The 18,410-nt window shown below is 40.0% G+C and overlaps 1 protein-coding gene across 1 annotated transcript in view; it reads left to right on the forward strand.

The window, feature by feature from the left end:
* SYNE2 (spectrin repeat containing nuclear envelope protein 2) overlaps window positions 1-18,410 on the forward strand; it is a 257,761-nt gene that overhangs the window by 15,634 nt on the left and 223,717 nt on the right. Inside the window, exon 2 of the mRNA XM_063440109.1 lies at window positions 7,354-7,473. Within this exon, the coding sequence (XP_063296179.1) occupies window positions 7,389-7,473 (85 nt within the window). The 5' untranslated portion in view covers window positions 7,354-7,388. The remainder of the gene's footprint in view (window positions 1-7,353; window positions 7,474-18,410) is intronic.

Below are 18,410 nucleotides of genomic sequence, written 5' to 3' on the forward strand. Positions count from 1 at the left end.
TGTATCGCTAACACTTACTTTGACAAATCATCAAAAACAGACCCCACATAAATTCATGATAAATGCACAATTTCAACAGAATGAGAGAAGAAAAAGGGATATGCAATAGAAATAGAAATAGAAAGGTGTCATAGAATGTTGGGATAGTCAGCTCCCTGGGTTACAGTGAGCTGGGGGTAATATTAATTTGGGAGCTAATTTGGTCGGGACAAATTGTGGCTTTTTAGAAGATGTGTAAAGAGTAGGTTGTCTCTAAAGGACAGGTTTAAAGTTAAAAAATGAAAACAGGACAATTCCCAACCTAAAAGTGTCACTTCTTCCCGTTCTTCTGCCGCCGTGGCCTCACATAAACTAAGCTGTCACGCCGACAGATATATTGTATACTTACCTTGGTTGCAGCAAACTACTGCCCGACCTCCTTCCGTTCCGGTTCCTAGAGACGCTTGCAGCTGAGGTGCCCACATCAAAGATGGCGCCAATGTGCGTCCGATGTCACGTCATAGATGCGCACGCACGTTTTGGGGTCAGAGGCCAGAAACAACCAATTACAGCCTCAAGAGGGTTATTTAAACCCAAATTGCCTTTTGATCAGTGCCCTGTCGTGGTTTCCACTAGCTGGTTATCTGATAGTGTGTTCCTGATTGTATTATTCTGTTTTTTGACTTTGGCTTCATTTTGACTTCCCTGATTTCTGGTACCCTTGACTTTTAACTTTCCCTCATCGTTGTGTCACGTTCTGTGTCCCTGACCTCGACGAGTATTTTGACTATTCTTGGGGACGTTAAGTCCGGCCATTCTAAGGTCCGGTTAAACGTTATCCTTAGTCTTGGGTGTGATATTATTTCTGCGTGCTGGATCGACTAGTAATCCTGACGAAAAGTTACAAAATTCAGGTAGCGGCCACATCATAGCGCTTCTGGTTGTATTAGGGCCACACTTTTTATTTTTTTATTCTTTTCGCTTTTATTATCTGCTACTCCAGCTGTGACTTTTACATTCTTTTCTATTGGCGAAGAACCTTGATTTAATAGTGATCACATTAATAACTGTTTTTGCATTGGTTGTCCTTACTTAAATGAGCACTATAGTGCCAGGAAAACAAACTTGTTTTCCTGGCACTATAGGGTCTTTAGGTCCCCCCACCCTCAGGGTCCCACTGCCGCTGGGCTGAAGAGGTTAATACCCCTTCAGCCACTTACCTTGCTCCAGCGCCGGGCAACTCTCCTCCTCCTGCCAACGTCAGATCCGAATGCGCGGCAAGAGCTGAGCGCGCATTCAAACCGCCATAGGAAAGCATTTTTCAATGCTCGCCTATGGAGGTCTGTGTCTTCTCACTGTGATTTTCACAGTGAGAAGCGTGGAAGCGCCTCTAGCGGCTGTCAGTGAGACAGCCACTAGAGGCTGGATTAACCCTAGTGTAAACATAGCAGTTTCTCTGAAGGGTTAAAACCTGAGGGACCTGGCACCACGACCACTTCATTGAGCTGAAGTGGTCTGGGTGCCTATAGTGGTCCTTTAACTGTTGAACATTATTCTACGTTCTTTTTATGGTGAGTGTAAATTTCAATTCCATAAAACTTTGAACATTTTTTTTTATGGAGAAAAAGTGTTGTGTAAAAATGACAGAAGTTAAAACTTCACAGGAATAACTTCACAGAGCAGAATGATGCAATGTATCTAGTAAGATTAGCAAACAATGGGATTGAAAAACCTTTTAAAAACCACCCACTCCCTTATATTAATCTGTTCGTACAAAGATGTGACAATAGCAATCACTGTAAGACCGTGAAAAGATGTGAAACAGTGACTTGTTACTGTTTCTAACGTGCTACTGATAGACAACAGTCATATAAAATATAACTCTCGTCCTGTTTCAGCCTGATGATGGTCGTTGAGGGGATCTTCACTTAGTGGTGAGTTATGGTAAACTGATGACAGAATTTGCGGACGTTAGGCGAAACGAGCTGAATTTCAAAGATATTTCAGCATCACTACAATCTAAACTCAACAAGTTTGGCAAACACATCACAAATTAGATTTGGGGGATGCACATGGCACACAAGGGCAGTTATTTAGGTACACTAAGGTTTGGGCAGGGATAGGCAGCCTTCGACACTCCAGGTGTTGTGGACTAAATATCTTGTGATGCTTTAAAGGGACTCTCCAGCAAAGCGTCTTTACTCACCTGGTTCCAGCGCCGGGAGTCTCGTGAAGCCGCGCTCCCTATTTCGTCAAAATGACGAAATAGGCGGGCGCGAGCAGGGAGCAATCAGACGCTTCCGCACATGCGCACATACTTCAGAAGGTGGCATTCATGCCGCCCTCTGAAGTCCTGAGCGCACTATCGCGCATGCGCGCGATGTGCGTGGCCGCGACCTGAGCTGACTGACAGCTCAGCTTGCGGTCTTTGGCCGCCCCCCTCCTCTGCTGACAGGCTGGAAAGAGAAGGAGTGCACACAGTGCCTTCTGACTCCTGTACACGTCAGAGGTATTTTAAAACGTCTGACGTGTACAAGGCCTTTTTAGGGCCCTGCATGATAGGAAGTCCCTCTGGTGGCCGTCTGAGTGACTGCCACTAGAGATATTCCTATCAATCAATGGAAACACTGTATTTTTTCTGAAAACACAGTGTTCACATTAGATTGCCTGCAGGGAGCTATAGATCTCACCTGAACAAATACATTAAGCTGTAGTTGTTCAGGTGACCATAGTGTCCCTTTAATAGCATTATGGCTGTAAGAATGTTATGGGAGAAATAGTCCACAACATCTGGAATGCCAATGGTTGTCTAGATACTCAGTGTTGACGAGTTTGAGGTCCTCTCTGTGTATGTATTGGGGAAATGGCTTGGAATTGAGCGTTGGGGCAAATGGCATTGTGGAAATTGAATGAAATGCCATATGGACTGAAAATGAGGACATGACATTGGAATGCAAATAAGAGAACAGGCATAAGGACAAGAGTCTAGGGAAATGGCATTTGAATAAACCTGGAATGTAATATTTATCCTGCAGGTTTTTTTTTATCTTCACAATACACTCAATGTGCCTTGTTCGGTTTAAATAAAGTAATATCAAATAACATTGTATGCTAAATAGTAATAGTTTGTAAGATATAAAGATGACAGTGAGAATATATTCTCATCTTTGTGTCATATGTTGCTTGAGCTGCAATTCTTTTTGTCTTCATTATATTTATATAGAAGTGTTAAGGAAGATTGAGAGATGATTAAAGCTCCTCCTCCTGTCATGTGATGTAAAAGTAGGACCATTGGACGTATTATAGATTGGGATTCCCATCAATTATTCTTTGAACTTGGCTGGTAACATCTGCGGCTCCTGGATGTAAACACGCTTAGTATTTACCACAGAGACTCTTGTAACCTGGGGAGTTTAGTGTGTTCTTTTTTTTATTTTTATTTTTTATTTAACCCCTTCCCAATGTTGTCTGGGCAGGTGCAAGGATGTGAAGATGCATTTTGTCACTCTCCCCCTCCAAAAAGTGCATGTTCACGTGCCCCCAGCCACTCTGTCTGTCTCTTTCTGCCCCCAGCCACTCTGTCTGTCTCTTTCTGCCCCCAGCCACTCTGTCTGTCTCTTTCTGCCCCCAGCCACTCTGTCTGTCTCTTTCTGCCCCCAGCCACTCTGTCTGTCTCTTTCTGCCCCCAGCCACTCTGTCTGTCTCTTTCTGCCCCCAGCCACTCTGTCTGTCTCTTTCTGCCCCAGCCACTCTGTCTGTCTCTTTCTGCCCCCAGCCACTCTGTCTGTCTCTTTCTGCCCCCAGCCACTCTGTCTGTCTCTTTCTGCCCCCAGCCACTCTGTCTGTCTCTTTCTGCCCCCAGCCACTCTGTCTGTCTCTTTCTGCCCCCAGCCACTCTGTCTGTCTCTTTCTGCCCCCAGCCACTCTGTCTGTCTCTTTCTGCCCCCAGCCACTCTGTCTGTCTCTTTCTGCCCCCAGCCACTCTGTCTGTCTCTTTCTGCCCCCAGCCACTCTGTCTGTCTCTTTCTGCCCCCAGCCACTCTGTCTGTCTCTTTCTGCCCCCAGCCACTCTGTCTGTCTCTTTCTGCCCCCAGCCACTCTGTCTGTCTCTTTCTGCCCCCAGCCACTCTGTCTGTCTCTTTCTGCCCCCAGCCACTCTGTCTGTCTCTTTCTGCCCCCAGCCACTCTGTCTGTCTCTTTCTGCCCCCAGCCACTCTGTCTGTCTCTTTCTGCCCCCAGCCACTCTGTCTGCTTTTTTTCCCCAGTACTTCTGTTTCCCCCCCCCCCACCATGTTTCCTGTGTCTTCCACTCCTGCCAGTCACCAGCCATTGCACCCGAAGACCCCCACTTGTGCCGCCTTATAATTGTGCCAGCTCTGTATGCCATCCTACACAAGGAGGGCTTTAACACTGTTAGGGGTGCATTACACACTCTAACAATCTAGCCCTCCCCCGGCCTGGATACTTACCTTGATTGTGATTGTGGGACCTGCCTGGTACCCCTGCAGCCAATCCAGCTGATCTGAGTCATGTGATCAGTCATATCATGTTGTTATTATTAGTAAGCCCTGTCCCGGGCACCATCCCACACTCGCCCATCTACAATCTAAAGTCCCCCCTCTTTGTCCATTTGAAATGTTTGGAGGTATGCAGCAGGTGTGACTGTTAAAAATCATAAAATGAAAATCTTTACAAACAAAATCTATAAATAAGTATTATTATACACATTTTCCCAAACAGATTCTGTAGCAGAAATATAATAGGACACACCTTTATATTGAAATGTATAAATAGTGTGTTTATATGTGGTTATTTTACAAGTAGAGAGTGGGTTGGGTTGGAAGAAAGGAAAAACTTCGTACAGAATGAGGTAATTGTGTTTAGCAGGGATTTATTCAGTTACTGAGGTGTCCTGTCAACGACAAACAGCAAAACGTGAAGATATAATAAGGCTGGCAGAAACCTCAGGTCTGCGGCTGTGGTTCCCAAGTCAATGGAAACAGAACAAACCCCTGGATGTATGGGGGGAAAAACAGAGTATTTCCTTGTTTTTAAGCATTTGTCGCCTCAAACATAAATCATTCTACAAAAAACTGGTATCCATAGGGAAAACACAAATTTGGACTCATGAGAAAAGAGAGAATCTGTGCAAATCATGTCTTCAATGTCTGCAGTAGCAACAAACTATCTTTGGGATCCAAGTTTTCCATCCCATTACTCCACCCTGATGTCCCTCTTTTTCTGGGAGTTATGATTACCTGTTGCCCGCAAATTATAGAATTGAGACATAGAAAGAAAGGACGTAGCAATGACTATATGATTCCATTTTGCATTTTGACTGGCTTTACCCACGCCAGGTCTTTTTTAAAATTGGCTTCTACTAAAAATGAAGAATATGTTGCCGTGTCAATGTTCAGGTCCTGCAGAAGAAGCACAATACAATGATGTTTATTACAGTGCCTCCTGCTGGTGAGCTAAATGTACAATGCAGCAAATTGGCGTGGGCCCTGAGAGTACCCCTCAACATAACTGGCCGCACTATAAGCAGTTGCTGTTAAAGTGGTTAGATTACCCATTAAAGCATTTTATTTACACCCACTTGGTGTCAATGGGATACAGAACCACTTGGTAATTTACACAGGGAGGGCAGTATGTTGCTCTATTTGAACCATAAGACATGGCACTCCCATGCCCTACACTTGGGGGGGAACCACTTTGTTAGTGGTATGAGGCATTTATTTTGCATATGAGAACTTGCTACATTGTATGTCTGAGAATTCCGTGGCCTATTAATCATACGGAATCCACGTGTTTAGGAGGGCTGCCACGGAGTCTTTGAGCCCATACATTAGCCCTGATGCACTTAACATATACTGAAGTAGTTATGGGTTGGAGGGGGCCACCGTTAATTCATAGGTAATAGAGGAGTTGGAATAAATGTAATATGGTTTTCAATTCAATGCCAGCCACTATTTTTGTAGATAAAGAAAAACAATAAATTTTGTAAATGTTGTGCTTTGTTCCAAATATCTTGCTTGAATATAGTAATAAATAGATAATGCCCTCATACATTTTTTTAAATTTTTTTTTTATGTGTGTGCAAATTAATTATGGGCCCAGGTTCTTCTCCTTAAAGGATCACTATAAGGTCAGGAACACAAACTTGTATTCCTGACGCTATAGTGTTCACAGCACCATCTAGCCCCCCTGGGCCCTTCATGCTTTCATAAATAAAGCACATTCTTACTGTATTCAAGCCAGAAGCTGTAACTCTGCATGCTGTTTGCCTCAAAAGAAAACAAGCAGTCTGCTGACATCATCAGAAGTCGTAGCCTGATCCAATCACAATGCTTCCCCATAGGATTTGCTGAGACTGACAAAGAGCAAGATCAGGGGAAGAGCCAGCATGATTCAAACACAGCCCTGGCCAATCAGCATCTCCTCAGAGATGAATTGAATCAATGAATCTCTATGAGGAAAGTTCAGTATCTGCATGCAGAGGGAGGAGACACTGAATGTTTGGATCCATTTTAGGCAGCCATGACCCAGGAAGGATCTCTAACAGCCATCTAAGGAGTGGCCAGTGAAGTTATCACTAGGCTGTAATATAAACACTGCATTTTCCATGAAATTACCGTGTTTACAGCAAAAAGCCTGAAGGTAATGATTCTACTCACCAGAACAAATACAATAAGCTGTAGTTGTTCTAGTGACTATAGTGTCCCTTTAAAGAAGGACTTTGTTAGGTTTGGTTACTAAATTGTAAGCTGTCATCAGTTCAAAGTGAATTTTAAATCTGGCAACAATATGACACTCCTAGAAAAGAGAGATATTTGGATAGAAAACCGGTAAAGTGAGCTGTACCGTAGCTCAATGAGAAGCCACAATGGCTATGTATCGAGAAAAGAGGGGCTTGCAAAGGCTGCAGACAGCATGTCTTTACCCCTATGGAAAACATGCTGAATATATATATATATATATATATATATATATGCATGCTTCCTTTGGAGGTATACCTACTAAATTGTTACAATAACTTACATTTTTAATTTGCTGTTACAATTTGGATCTCTGTGAATAAACCTTGTTATATTCTCCGTACAGCGTTTTGTGCTGATTAACATGTTGTGTGCTTCTTATAACTCGTCGGTGCTCCGTCATAAGCCCAGAATACAAAAGGCTTTTAAATGGAGGGAGTTTTGAAATTGCAAGTCTCTGTACACGTGATATTTTTGGAAGCAAAACTGGTCTCGTCATATGTGTCGAACACAGCCAAAGGGCAAAAAAGGGTGGAGGTTACTGAATGCTGATAACGCACCTTTTCTCTGCTTTACCTTGGAAGCCAAACATTGAGCGTTTTGATTTTTCTTCTAGATTCTGCCTGACTCCGTACATATGAGGTCTGCAAGATGTCATCGGATAGTGGGACCTCTTTGCCGGAAGGAGAAGAAAAGCCGCTTCTTGATGTAGACGAATTGCATTATTTGCTACAAGGTGCGTGTTTTTTGTTTTGTTTAACATGCATATAATGTCGCAAGCTTGTGCTACCTGTAGAATCTTGATTTTTTTTTTTTTTTTGCATCATTGAGAGCTGTGATTCTTAAAGGAACACTCCACACTCTTAAAGTGCTCCTTACATCACACTGCTGAAGTGCTTTGAGTGTCTGGAGTCTGTCATATTTGTGACAGTTTATATAAAGTATGATTTCAGTGGATGTTGGCACTTTTTTATAATTGAGGAACAAACCCCTCCCTAGCTGTCACTCAGACAGTGAGCTGAATTAGCACGTGATGAACTGCAGCACAGCTAATTGAGAAGTATAGGAAAGCCATGATCGTGTGCGCATGCGTGCTCCTCTTGGAGTATTCCCCCCGGACTGGCTGAAAGTCTGTGCTGGGGAAATAAGAGGAGGCTTGCAAAGGCTGCAGATAGCAGATCTGCAGCTTTTGCAAGTAGTTTTTTTTCATATATTTAGAATTTTTATTTGGTATTTTTTTAAATTTATTTTTAAAAATCTGTGGACAGACAATGTTTTTTTTTTGTTTTTTTGTGGTGGCACTGCCTTTCCTAGTGCAATTGAGCAGTAGAGGCCTTTTTGACAGTATGATAATTTAATTCTGCAGACCTTACATTCATATAATATCCTATTACAATGAAAGAATGAGTCGCCAATCTAATGCCATGTACATAGTTCATTCATTTTAAAGTAAATCTTAAAGACTCTCTAATTTAGAAATAACATTAACATGTGGAGGTTCTCTATTAAACGGAGTCCTGAAGGAAAAACTAAAATTGGAAGAGAACAAAAATTGTCTGTTACCTAGAAAAAAAAATTCTGTTGTTGAAGAGAATTTTGCTCAACAAAAAAATCGTATTTTATTTTTGCTCTAAAAATAGCCTTCCAAGTAAATGGCATGGCCGCTTAGATTAATAGGTGTTTGGTATTTTTTATTGATTTTATTTTGTTTATTTGCTCTGCAGTTTGTGCCAGATGTACACCTAACTATTGTCTATACAGAGAATTCACTAAAATTCGTATTGTAGCAGATTAAACTCCAAATGGCAACATTTAAGAAAACCGACTGGATTTTATCTCACTGCAGTTCAGTTTAGTGAAATATCACCAATGTACAAGGGGCCAGTACACACAGATTTCTGTAAAAGTCTATATATAGATGTTGTTATGCCTACCTTAAACCCCCTTAGAATAATATGACCGTAATGTATTTCATCCTTTGCCCAATAAGAAGAACTGTGCTTTCCATGTTTATACCCCAATAAATGCATAGTTTTAAATCCAATGCCAATTAGAAGAGTGATGGTCTGTTTGAGGCTTGTTAGAGGATTATGAGGATGCAGTCCAAAAAGTCACCGATTTCCAGTACTTCCCCAAATATTAAATTAATCCAGATCTTAGCTGGGTGCTCTTTGGCACACACAGGATCGATTATGTCAACTTACCTGGAATGTCTGTATGAGATTTGGCCAACCCTCAATTAATGGCGGAGGTATTTTCACCACGCCCTATTTATTTAGGAAACAACTCCTCTTGGTTAAACAGAGCTCATGATAAACACGAAAATAATTGACACTTTTCCATTAATTCTTAGCTACGCATTCAGTATGAATCATGTACCACCACCCGGAGCTCTACCCCCATCAAAAATGTTTACTTTAACCTATACAAAAATAGCGTTTAATAACATTCGCTCACATAGAAATGTCACGGTAGCAAAGTTTGTGAACTTCTCGTTTAGTTAATTGGAATCGTTGCCTTTGGTACAAATGAAATATGCGATTTTCTAACAGAGTCGCTTCAGGTTATAAAACCTGTTTGGACACATAGGGAAATATGTACGTACTTAAAAAAAACGTCCTCACAAATCAGCCATTCCTTATTACAGAGTATATTAAATGCTAAGTGCATGGGGCCATTTATTTTACAAGACTGAGTCTATTAAGTTAAGCTCCTTGTTTGAGTTGACATCCTTTTGTTCTTTCGAATACGTATTTGATAAAAGGTTGGAGAAAATGCTTTAAACTTGCCGTGTCAGTGCTGCGTAACCAGGTAAACTGACGTTTTAAGTTTTGCGTTGGAAGGAAACAAACTTACGTGAAACGGAGATTGTGGAGAGTCGCACATTTTGGTCCAAAATAGCTTAACAATAACCACTTCGATTAATGTTTCCACTAGGGTCATGTGATTGACATTTTGCTGTTGTTCCCTGCATTGCCCTGCTCTGCTATTCAAAACTCCCAGCTTAACAAGTAAACATCATATTGTAGAAATTCAATTTTCTTTTTAAAGGGACACTCCGCTCACTATACCTACTACAGCTGATTGTAGTAGTTGTGATGATATAAGTCTAGAGGCTGGCTACCGCCCATTGACCTCAAGACTTGACAGAATTACACTTCATCGTGCAAACATATAATTTCTGCACCATCTGTGCAAGGGCAGGACAGCTTTATTATTTTTATTTTTTTTGCTGACGGCTTGATTATAGAGAGAAATTGGTATATGGTGTTTTGTCTGCTGAGTGTATAATATTTTTATGAAATGGATTGGAATAAGGTGTGGTCTCTCTGTCCTGTTCACACTTGCCTGTGCTATACTTAAAGGGACATTCCCTGCACCATAACCACTCCAGCTCACTAGTTATGGTGCCAGGAGTGCCCTGGTGCTCCCCGTTGTAAGTGTTTAAACCAATTTTACGGTCAGAATGTCAGAAGCCAAGTCCTGCAATGGCCTAATGTGTCATCTGATTGCTCTTTGCCAATGAGCAAATGTACTGCATGAATTGACAGGAATTCTAACTGAATTTTAAATTTGACATCGAAATACATGAATTGGAGAAATTCTCCATGTTGGCTGTTTTTTATTTACCTGGTGTAGTCAAACTCCACCATTAGCCACACCTTGTGAATCTTGCTTTTCAGGTGAAATTAAAGTGACGGCCGGGTAGCCTGCAGCTGTAGGTGCAAATTTCTCATCTTCATCCCCAGATGTACATATACCTCAGTCCCCGAGGGGTGTATACATAACATGTTATTGGAGAGCACGAACTGATATTTCCAGCAACTCGACTCCTAGCACTGATGAAACACTATTTAAGAAATATGAGGCTTTCCAAAGCAGGAAGATTGAATAGAATTGTGTTTCCTGCAGTGATTCTACGTATTGAAGACTATATAGACTTGTTTAAGAATTAGTTTTGGCCAATTTGTCCAAATGAAAAGCCTTTTAATCCACACCCAAACTAATCAATTTATCTGAGTGTGGATTAAAAGGATTTTGATGTGGACAAACCCCACACACGCCTGGTACAATTACAGGTATATTGTATGTTCTTATTTTATAAGAGATTGGCCTATATTTGTAAATTGAAAAAGTAATAAGTAAACGCTGGGCAGCCAGAGATTGGATGCTAGTGGTTTCCTGATTCTGTGAGCTAATCACAGATTCATATAAAACACAAACCGATGCATTGTTATCAATGGTACTGCCGGGGAATATTTTCAACCAAAAAGAATTTCAAAGCGGTTAAAGAAAATAGAAAAAATGAGTGATCTTCGTAATAGTTTTTATGTCTTTATTTATTTTTTTGACAATTTGGATGTAACAGATTAAAACCAATGATGACAACATTGTTTTGTAATTGGTGGCATCTGTGCGTAAATTGTATCTTGGCTAGTGCGATTTTATATTATTGGGTCAGTTGGTAAATAAATACAAAGCCATTGTGGTAACCGTTTTGTGAGGGTTTGGCCAAATACAGCACTGGCCAATCAGCATCTCCTCAAAGAGACGCATTGAAACAATGCAGATAAGTACGGTGTCTCCATGTAGAGCATGGGGATGCTGAATGTCAGTCACACTGTGCAGCACTACCCCAGGAAGCACCTCTGATTTACTGGGAGCAATGTAAACCCTGCATTTTCTCTGACGTGGCAGGCATTAATTGTGACCTTGCTTCGATACTAAAGCAGAGACTTTATTCACTATCTGGTGTGTTTAGCAGTTCTGAGCCTGTTGAATTTTACGGGAGGGGGGTGTTTCTCCACTAAAATATAGATTTCTTTGGACTATATTTTATATTCGTTGTTCATTCAGACATTACATTTATGATGTAACATTCTATGATTGTATTTTTATATTTTACAATGTTCTATTTTTAAGGTATATTTATATATTTTGGTGGATGGAGAATAGTTTCCCCCTTTTCCTTTCTTTTTGTACCCTTTCCCTTAGCTGCTGTTGTTCCTATAGTTTTTTGGAAAAGTTTAATAAAGACTATTTGAAAAGAAGTTCTGAGCTAATTGTTACAATCCAACAATGTCCATCCTCCTTTCTAACTCCTGTTAGTCGAGCAAGAATGAACGTGAGGAGTCATTTAATCCTTCATTGACATGATCAGCTCTTTATAATATAATTCTCTTGGCGCCTATTTTCTCGATCATTAACTCTCAATCAGTTATAATATTCTTTAAACAATAAGCATTGTCTCAATCCATCCTCTCTGTGACATACGTATGTGTTATATTTTGATATTAAGCAGAAATACTATGAGACTGAGATTAGATGAGTAATAATAAAATAGGTGAAATTAATTTAGTAAGCAGATCTTGGGTGGAACCAGACCAAGGGCCAGCCGCCAGCCCCCCAGCCCCTTGAAGTAATTTGTAATCACAGAAAAAAAGGATCCAGGCACTCCAAAAATAAATAAGGCAATTTTATTGGATCCAAGTGTCCAGCACTTGGGTCCAATAAAATTGCCTTAATTCATTTTGGTATCCCTGTACAGACTGGCAGCCTTATTTTTTTAATTTTATTTAGGATTGCGCATGCACACTAGTGTCCCTGAGGAACCAACTGCAGAATGATTTACTTTAAAGTTCTTGACTAACAACATTGTCAATAATTAAAGCAACATTATAATTTCACTACGTTGAAAAGGAATGAGGCATTAGTTTAGTGTCATTACAGTGCCGCGTAAACCGCTGTACTTGGTGCTCTAATCCTAACATCCTCCAGCCTAAAAGCGACTTTATGTCCCTGAGGTTACTGCAGAGGTGTCCTTTTTTTTTTTCTTTTCTTTTCAAGGTGTTTTTAATACATTCATATGAATCCAGTATCATTATTTGGCCCCTTTAAATTTGTGTTTTTTTTTTAAAACACCCCTTTTCTAACACAATGTTTTAATTGTATACGTTTTCAGCCTACCAGCCCAGTCCATGGCAGTGTTACCTTAATGGGTTACTCCAAGCACCATAACTGCTGCATTGATTTGAAGTGCTCATGGTGCCTGGAGTCTGTATGTGCAGTGGATCGCTTAGAAAAACAGAGTTTAACCCTTCTGCTTCAAGAGGTTCAATTAAACCTCCAGCAGGGTCACTATGCTGCCATCAAACAAGAGTTCCAGGATGTCTGATGTCAATTCTGTGCATTTTATCTCCGTGTGCCATTCATTGGCTGAGAGCGGTCAGATGAAACTCTCAGCCAATCAATGGCGACTGGATTGGCTCCCTGCTTTTGCAGAGCTGAAGCAGCTCGTCATGTTAGAAGCAAGGAGCCTGGTGGGGTCCCAGTTAACAGGACAAACCGTTGCTAAACAATTTGCCCCATTACCGGGGAGTCAAGCAGGATTGAAGTTTTGCTGGGCAGTGTAAACTTAAAGCTATAGTGTTGGTGGTGATAACAGAAGACAGGCAGCGTGAAAGGAATATTTTGCTCCTAATCGCTATTTCCAAGACTGTCTGCCTGGGACGCTCAAAACCACAAGACGGCTACTTGATGTACATGTTTATGTTTAACTCCTGCTGTGTGCACAGTTAACAGAGTGCGTACCCAGCAGCCAGAATCCCATCTCAAAGTTGGTAGGTGGTGCTTGGATCCCAATAACTCACCCCTCCCAAACACTACTGAACTCTGTAGATGCTTAGAGAGTGTCAAAAATGTTAAACTGAAATAATTTTGAGTTTCAAAGGGACACTATATTCCCCAGAACAACTGCAGCTTAATATAGTTGTTCTGGTGAGTATGGTCCATCCCTGCAGGCTTTTTGCAGTAAACACTGCTTTTTCAGAGAAAATTGCCAGGTTTACATTACTCCCTAGGAACACCTCTAGTGGCAGTAACTCAGATGGTTGAAAGAGGTGCTTCCTGGGGTAGTGCTGCACAGTGTGACTGACATTCAGCATCTCCATGCTCTACATGAAGACACTGAACTTTCCTGCATTGTTTCAATGCATCTCTTTGAGGAGATGCTGATTGGCCAGTGCTGCATTTGGCTCCGCTCCCGCCCCGTCTCTTTGGCTGAGATAATCAGAATTGACAATCTAAGCCAATCCAATGCTTTCCTAAATGTTTAGATCAGGAAACGTTAGTTGGTTTACAGATATTTTGTTATGTTCAGAGTCATTTAAATTAAAACATGCTTCATTGTAACAAACTTCTTTTGAAATGGAAGATGAGCTGCTGAACTGAATGCTGCCCCGAATGTGTTGAATATATTATATCTCCTTTTTTTTTGGGTGGGGTTTTTTTTTTGCACTAAGGAACGTTAATATTTTGTTTACGTTTCCAATATATTTACTAAAATGTGTTTGTGACATCTGGAAAAAAAAATATAGATTTAACCTAGAAATCCACAATTCTGTTCTAGAACTGACAAATCTAAAATACAATCAAAAAAGCGCAATATAAAATCTTAAACAAAATAAAACTAGTGAAGTAAAAACTGCCAAGCACACGAAAGGTGATTCCTATAAACCTTCAAACACAAATATTCTAAAACGTGTCGGCACGTCAAGTAGTTTTCCCCTTAATAAAAAGGGAAAAAAATAATCACAGTATGATTTTGTAAATCTAGTCTTGATTCGCCTCCACAGGGGTGAATATACACTGATCCAATAAAAGAATATATTGCGGTTAGAAGTAAAATGGTGTAAAAAATCCACAGTTCAGAATTGTTGTAATATATTTGTGGAAATTACTTCAAACAAATGAAAGTTCAAACACAATTTATTCATCAAATGGATGCGTTTGCATGTCCTCTCATCCAGTGCGTGTGCGTGTCCTCGGGGCTCTGTTTCACCTGGTTGCATCCTCCATGACTCCTGCATCCTCTGTGGCTGCACGCGTACACAAACACGTCTATGAATCACAGGCTTCTCAATTGGTAATTTCCCTGGCAAGACTGAAATGCAAGCATGTTTCCATTGCGCATATATATATCTATATATCTATATATCTCTATATATCAAAAAGATAATATATAAATATCTGTATTATCAGTCCTTAGAGTGACCAGACTTAATGGTAGCAAATAGAATGCAAGCCAAGTTAAAAGATCGGAGAAATTCCGAACAACAAGTTAAGGTCAATACCAAAATATCATAAAAGCAAAAAGTGTGCCATTAGGTCAAAGAGAAACACAACAGGCGTCTGACTACAGGCAAAAGCTAATTACCCAAAGGCTTATTACTATTGATTCGTGTCAGTCCTGGGCAACAAAATGTTTTGATAGGTTGACAGGATTGCCAAATCTGGCTTCTATATAGATATATATCTATATATATCGGTGTGTGTGTGTGTGTGTATATTTATTTTTTTCTTAATTATTTTTTCTCCTGTTGAGTTCCATTACTAGAACAATGTTTCTGTTCTCCTCCACAATTTGCATAGTGTGCCAGGGCTGTGCCTTGAATTGAACTGCACCTGCTTAATCTTTAATATAAATGTAATTTTTTTTTATATGTGGCTGTATGTTTTATTGAAGTGAACATTTACGTGGTTATGGTGCCTGTGAAAGCTAGGCCCCACATCATTAATGAATGGTTTACTCACTGTTTAGTAGTGCTAGGTGACCCAACATCCATAGACTCCAGACACCATAACCACTTCAATCTGTTGGTATGGGTATTGTGCCTACAGTGTTTCTTTAATTTACTTTTTTGTACTTATTTCAAAAATAAATTTGTAAGTTACTTTTCAGAAGACAAAAATAAAACTCTGAATATTTAGCAAATTGGTAACTTTTACTGAAGGGTTTGATCTTAAGCAGAAATCCGATTGCCTGTTATGAAATAAATACATTTGACAAAATCTCATTATGATCGCTGTGTAAAAATGCTCAAATTGCATCAGATCTATTTTTCTGCCTCCTCTAGAGCTCCACGGTTTAGTGTGTTGAATGGGTTTGTGACTTTTGTATTGTTATTTTGTGTCAAAAGTCTGTGTGGTCTCACTTAAAGAGTGAATCTTGGCGTACGAGAAATTGGTGGATTTCTCTTTTGTCCGTGGGACAGTTTTATTAGAAGATATATTCTCGGATTAAACTGTGACATTTTGGTCAAATTCCTTTTTAACTTCGTGCTACCCAATTTCTGAATGCCAAGTTTTGTGTTATTTTGAGCTCATAACTTTAGGCATTATAACCAGTGTGTTCTCGATTTAATATTGTATAAAACACATTTTCCTTTTCTCCTATATAACTATTCTCCGAATTGTATTCACAGTAAATAATTTGAGAAAGGAATCAAAGCTGTGACCACGCTATCCTATTTCTTTATAAAGTACTTTCTTTTCAACCCTTTTACCTTACATCGATTTTATAATTCAGCTTCTATTTATCCCTTATGTACACCTGTTACAGCCTTCTCTAGGTCAATAAGGACCTATTCAATTTAAGTTTACTGCCCCACACACAAAAAAAACCAAACAAACAAACAGCCTTTTAAACATAAACAGAACACTAGGGCAGAATCTAGAACTTAATAATAACATGGGTTCACCACAAACCTAGATATACATGGAAACTGTTACAGACACACACCCACACACACACCACACAGAGAGAGACACACACACACACATACCACACAGACACGTACAGACACTAAAACATTCTCTTATCATCCATCTGGCTCAGCGTGTGAACTACAAGGGTGTTTGGGGATTGCATGGCACCTCCAGCACCCCCATAAAAACGCCACTACAAAAGACCAATGACATTCCTGTTATTGTCTCACAATGAGCGCAAATAAGGGCCACAATTGCAGTTAAAAATTGAAGCATCGAAGACGAGCTCAGTCAATCTGCCCTCCATATCTATGATGTCCGTGCTTTGGAATGCTAGGTTAAATATTGGGATTTCCTATTTATACAGAATTCATGGTTTCTGTACGCCTTATGGATGTTCGTTCACCATTCTATAGAATTAAATAAATGTCTCTTTCTGGTTACTGTTCCTTTAAAACGTCTGGGCATTACCTCTGCATTGAGTTTCAGACTTTTGTTGACTCTTTCTCTTGTTAGCCTAATGTAAGAGATAATGTAATCAGCAAACATTTCCTGCACTTTGCTTTTCTAGGCGTTTAATGGCCCAAAGGAAGCCAAGGGCAAGTAATGTTTGTCATATGTGTCACTTGCACTCAGCCCCCGCCCTAGGGCGCAATGAATAGCAGATTTTTTTCAAAGAACCGAAATCTCCAATATCATCGTACACAGGATATACATTAATGCTGAATATACCATAATTGTGTTCTACTGAAACCCGTTTATAGTCTATAAACCCAATTTCATATCTCCGTTCTACGATCTGTATAGCTCCATTGTTCGGTGTTTGCCGTGGTTCACCAACAGATGGAAAATGCCAGATTTGGCAATCCTGTCAACCCATCAAAACATTTTGTTGCCCAGGACTGACACGAATCTATAGTAATAAGTCTTTGGGTAATTAGCTTTTGCCTGTAGTCAGACGCCTGTTGTGGTTCTCTTTGACCTAACGGCACACTTTTTGCTTCTCATGATATTTTGGTATTGACCTTAACTTGTTGTTCGGAATTTCTCAGATCTGTTAACTTGGCTTGCATTCTATTGCATTCTATTTGCTACCATTAAGTCTGGTCACTCTAAGGACTGATAATACAGATCTTTATACATTATCTTTTTGTTTAATAGTATCTGGGTATGGGTTTTGTCAGGGTCTGAACAAGAAGTGTCACTTGGGAGGCATCATTGGGCGCCATTCTAAGCACCAATAACCACCGCAGCTCCGTGCTCAGGTTTAGTTTTTATGTTAGATTTTTAGGAAAAATTCCAATGCTGTTTTTATTAATTTCATTTTCATGAAAATCCGAAAAATTTACAGAACTGTAAGTTTGTAGATGTATAAATAAGGTATTGTGCTGCAGAGTTACCATGCAGTGCAAACTGCAGGATAGAACGCAAGTTCTAGGTTTGTGGTTTAAAAAAAAAATTAAATAAATTAAACAGCATAGCTACAGTTTACAACATTGTATTCACTATCATGATAGAACGCCATGTTTAGAAGACGAATGGACCAGGCATCCAAAGGTTTATTTTTACGGACTCTGCTCAGAGTAGGTGTAATTAGGGTTCCTCTCTCTCTTTGAGTGTCTGCTCCATTTATATATTATCGCTCGAAGTGCTACGCTGGATCATTTTGGCACTGGGTGAGTACTGTTGTTTCTGTATATCTATGTCTACATGACACAGACACTATTGCAAAACAAAAACAATGTTTTGTTCCAAACTGTTAATTTCACCGTGCCCTTGAGATTAAATAATTTAAGACCATGTGTTGCAGACACTCACAATGCATAATATTACATGCCAGCCCTACATTTTCAGTCCAAGTCCACATCGACACACAGACCCCATTGTGTGTTTTGTTAGGGTTTTTCCGGACATACTGAGCATTCTGGCAAGGTGTTGAAGTGGATTATAACGTATTGCGCCAAATTTAGATACTTGTTTTCTAACATGCTGTTTTGTGTACTGTACCAAGATTTAACATGTGAGTCACTGTGAAGCGAAACCGCAGTTTAGATACTATACACAATTACAGCAAAACATCTCTGATATATAGGAAGAGTAGGTAAAGACGGCCCTACTGCACATAAA

The sequence above is a fragment of the Pelobates fuscus genome, chromosome 13 (genome assembly GCF_036172605.1).
Source record: "Pelobates fuscus isolate aPelFus1 chromosome 13, aPelFus1.pri, whole genome shotgun sequence".
In the NCBI taxonomy this organism is placed as follows: Eukaryota; Metazoa; Chordata; class Amphibia; order Anura; family Pelobatidae; genus Pelobates; species Pelobates fuscus.